At 33.6% G+C, this 3221-nt stretch overlaps 1 protein-coding gene across 1 annotated transcript; it reads right to left on the bottom strand.

Moving 5' to 3' along the window:
• Positions 1-34: 34 nt before the first annotated feature.
• Positions 35-3218, bottom strand: LOC100640139 (DNA primase small subunit-like; the record flags this gene model as incomplete). Its single annotated transcript, XM_020005660.1, is given in 12 exon segments — positions 35-261; positions 308-403; positions 498-611; positions 730-844; positions 950-1046; positions 1097-1204; positions 1262-1320; positions 1385-1504; positions 1506-1522; positions 1573-1646; positions 2943-3049; positions 3165-3218. Coding segments are annotated over 12 exon segments (984 nt in total), but the record flags the coding sequence as incomplete, so codon positions are not given.
• Positions 3219-3221: the final 3 nt, after the last annotated feature.

Here is a 3221-nt window from a genome sequence, read left to right as displayed (position 1 = left end):
ACGAAGAGTTCAGCAGTTGATGAAGATCAAATGATAAGAAAATAAAGAAATTTAAGAAACAGAAAAAGGGCAAACACAACTAGAACTTAATCTATAAATCATTCATTTATTGTGTCTAGTAGTCCGTCATGGACTCCTATTGTTAATATATAGTTACTGCCTCTCTCTCTCTCTCTCTCTGTATAATAAAGTTTATGTTTAAAAATCAAAAAGTGTTTGAAATTGAAACAAAACTGAGCTAAAAGTCCATACTAGTTGCTCCTACAAGAAAATATTAAAAAATTAATAATAATGTCAACACAAGTACCTGATTTTCTTCTCTGAGCTGATGAGGAACTTTGAAGAGATGTGACAAAATGAACAAAAGTCGTCATATAAGGAGCCAGTGATGTACAATGATAATCTAGCAAGAGAATAAGGACATTAACCAGTGGGAGGGAGAGTATCCAGTCTCCATTCATTACCAGATACATGAACTGGTCATTGAGTAGACTGACCTTTCTTCCCATCAGTTCTGGTTTCAAACTCGTGGCACAACTGACTGACCGTCGGGACAGCAAAAGGATCAAAATCATCAATCTCTTTCAAATTAATAGGAACACAGACTCTGCCTGTAAAAATTTGATGGTCAATCATGTCAATTTTTGTACTAATATTCATCAATCAAAGACAGTAAGTGAAGTGTATACTGGAGGGACCACCAGTAGCTGTAAGGTACGTGGTACTGACCTGTCTTAGGGTGGACACATAAAGGACTCTTCAGTAGATGGTTGAGACCTTTAGTGACGTTAACATCAAGACGAGGGTAAGAGTACTGTAGCTTCACCTCCTTACATGTTCTATCCTAATAACAAACACATCATCATCATCATCATCATCATCATCATTATCATTATTATTATTATTATCCTTAACCCAGGCAGGCAAATCTGTACATGAATAAACGTACATCAGTATCTTTGTTTAGTACTGACTCCATCCGTTGCCATCTTGTCCATGACGTTTCATTTCTAGCTTTCCAATCTTCCTGTAACTGTTCAGAATATCTTTAAAAACAGTTGAAATCAATTATTATTTTATCATCACACACAAGTACCTTCTTGGGAGACATCTTACAAGTTTGTTGCATCTTTCCTCAGAGGAAAGGTAGTCCTGTTCCATCACTAGTGTCTCAATGTATTCATCAATGATACTCAAGGCATTACTAATAGAGAGAGAGAGAGGGCCCATTAGTACCTACTGGTGGTGAAGGTATCTCTACTTTATTGAAGGATGGATTGGCTGCTTTAGGCTGACCTTCTTCAATTGTTGATCGTTTCCCTTTAGCAATTAAATAATAAACTCACCACAGCCTCGCTGTATACAGAGAGAGAGAGAGACTCACTTTAACTAGCGTAAGATACTCTGCAATGGCAGTTCTTGCTGACTGACTCAGTTTCCTAGCCTGAGGATCACAGACCCAGCAATGGACTCCTCTCCTTCCGCTGTAAACCCAAAGACGATGAGGAAAAACCAAAGTCCTCTACAATAAATTAATAATTAAAAAGAACCTTTCAATTAATAATCAGTTACCACTGAGGGCCCTGTCAATGATTTTGATGGCAATTTTGACAAACGTCCAACAATTGTGACAAATATTAGCATCACTAAAATAAATAAATAAATTAGTATTACACACATATCAATTCCCTTATGCAGTGTAGAAAGTTTGAGCTGATTCCAATCAAGTTTGGATCTTTTATGATTTTTTAAGTTGCTCAAAAATCGGACAAAAGTCCCTGTACTATAGTACAGGGATTTTTCCAAAATTTCACAAAAATTGACAAGTAGAAAATTCCTGAATTTTATTACATTTCCTAATGTATATACATGTACTTATGCAGTGTAGAAAGTTTGAGCTGATTCCGATCAAGTTTGGATTTTTTATGATTTTTTTAAAGTTGCTCAAAAATCGGACAAAAGTCCCTGTACTATAGTACAGGGATTTTTCCAAAATTTCACAAAAATTCGCAAGTACAAAATTCCTGAATTTATTACATTTTCTGATGCATATACATGTACTTATGCAGTGTAGAAAGTTTGAGCTGATTCCGATCAAGTTTGGATTTTTTATGATTTTTTTTAAGTTGCTCAAAAATCGGACAAAAGTCCCTGTACTATAGTACAGGGATTTTTCTAAAATTTCACAAAAATTCACAAGTAAAAAATTCCTCAATTTTATTACATTTTCTGATGCATATACATGTACTTATGCAGTGTAGAAAGTTTGAGCTGATTCCGATCAAGTTTGGATTTTTTATGATTTTTTTTAAGTTGCTCAAAAATCGGACAAAAGTCCCTGTACTATAGTACAGGGATTTTTCCAAAATTTCACAAAAATTCACAAGTAAAAAATTCCTCAATTTTATTACATTTTCTGATGCATATACATGTACTTATGTTGTGTAGAAAGTTAGAGCTGATTCTGATCAAATTTGGATTTTCTATGATTTTTTTAAAGTTGCTCAAAAATCGGACAAAAGTCCCTGTACTATAGTACAGGGATTTTTCTAAAATTTCACAAAAATTGACAAGTAGAAAATTCCTCAATTTTATTACATTTTCTGATGCATATACATGTACTTATGTTGTGTAGAAAGTTTGAGTTGATTCTGACTTCAGTTTTTCAACTTACGGCCATTTTAAGAAAACCGCAAAATTCTGAAAAATACCCAAGGCTATAGCCCATGGTTTTTTTTCCAAAAATGGCTCTGAAATCACCCCAAATTTTTATTACATTTTCTAACACATATTGATGCCCTTATGCTGTGTAGAAAGTTTGAGGTGATTTCGACTTCAATTTTTCAAGTTAAGGCCATTTTAAGAAAATGCCAAAATTCAGAAAGATACCCAAGGCTATAGCCCATGGTTCTATCCTATAAACTCATTCCGTTGGTTGGTACCTGCAGCAGGTTCTTATGTCGTCATAGTCGGTCATATCAATATCAAAGACCAGCTCTTTGCTCTCGGCTCTAAAGTTTCCTGGCTGAATGGACTTGTGTATCCTAGGCTATTGAATAATAATTAAAATAAAACGATTAATAGTAATAATAATAATAATAATAATAATAATAATAATAATAATAATAATAATAATAATAATAATAATAATAACATATAATGACCTTGTGATTAAAAATGGCTCCAATATCAATTTTAAATGGGCAGTTCTTCCTAATTCC

Source organism: Amphimedon queenslandica, unplaced genomic scaffold (assembly GCF_000090795.2).
Source record: "Amphimedon queenslandica unplaced genomic scaffold, v1.1 AMPQUscaffold_11132, whole genome shotgun sequence".
Lineage (NCBI taxonomy): Eukaryota > Metazoa > Porifera > Demospongiae > Haplosclerida > Niphatidae > Amphimedon > Amphimedon queenslandica.
The sequence above is the reverse complement of the archived record's forward strand: the minus strand, read 5'-3'. Positions and strand labels throughout refer to the sequence as shown.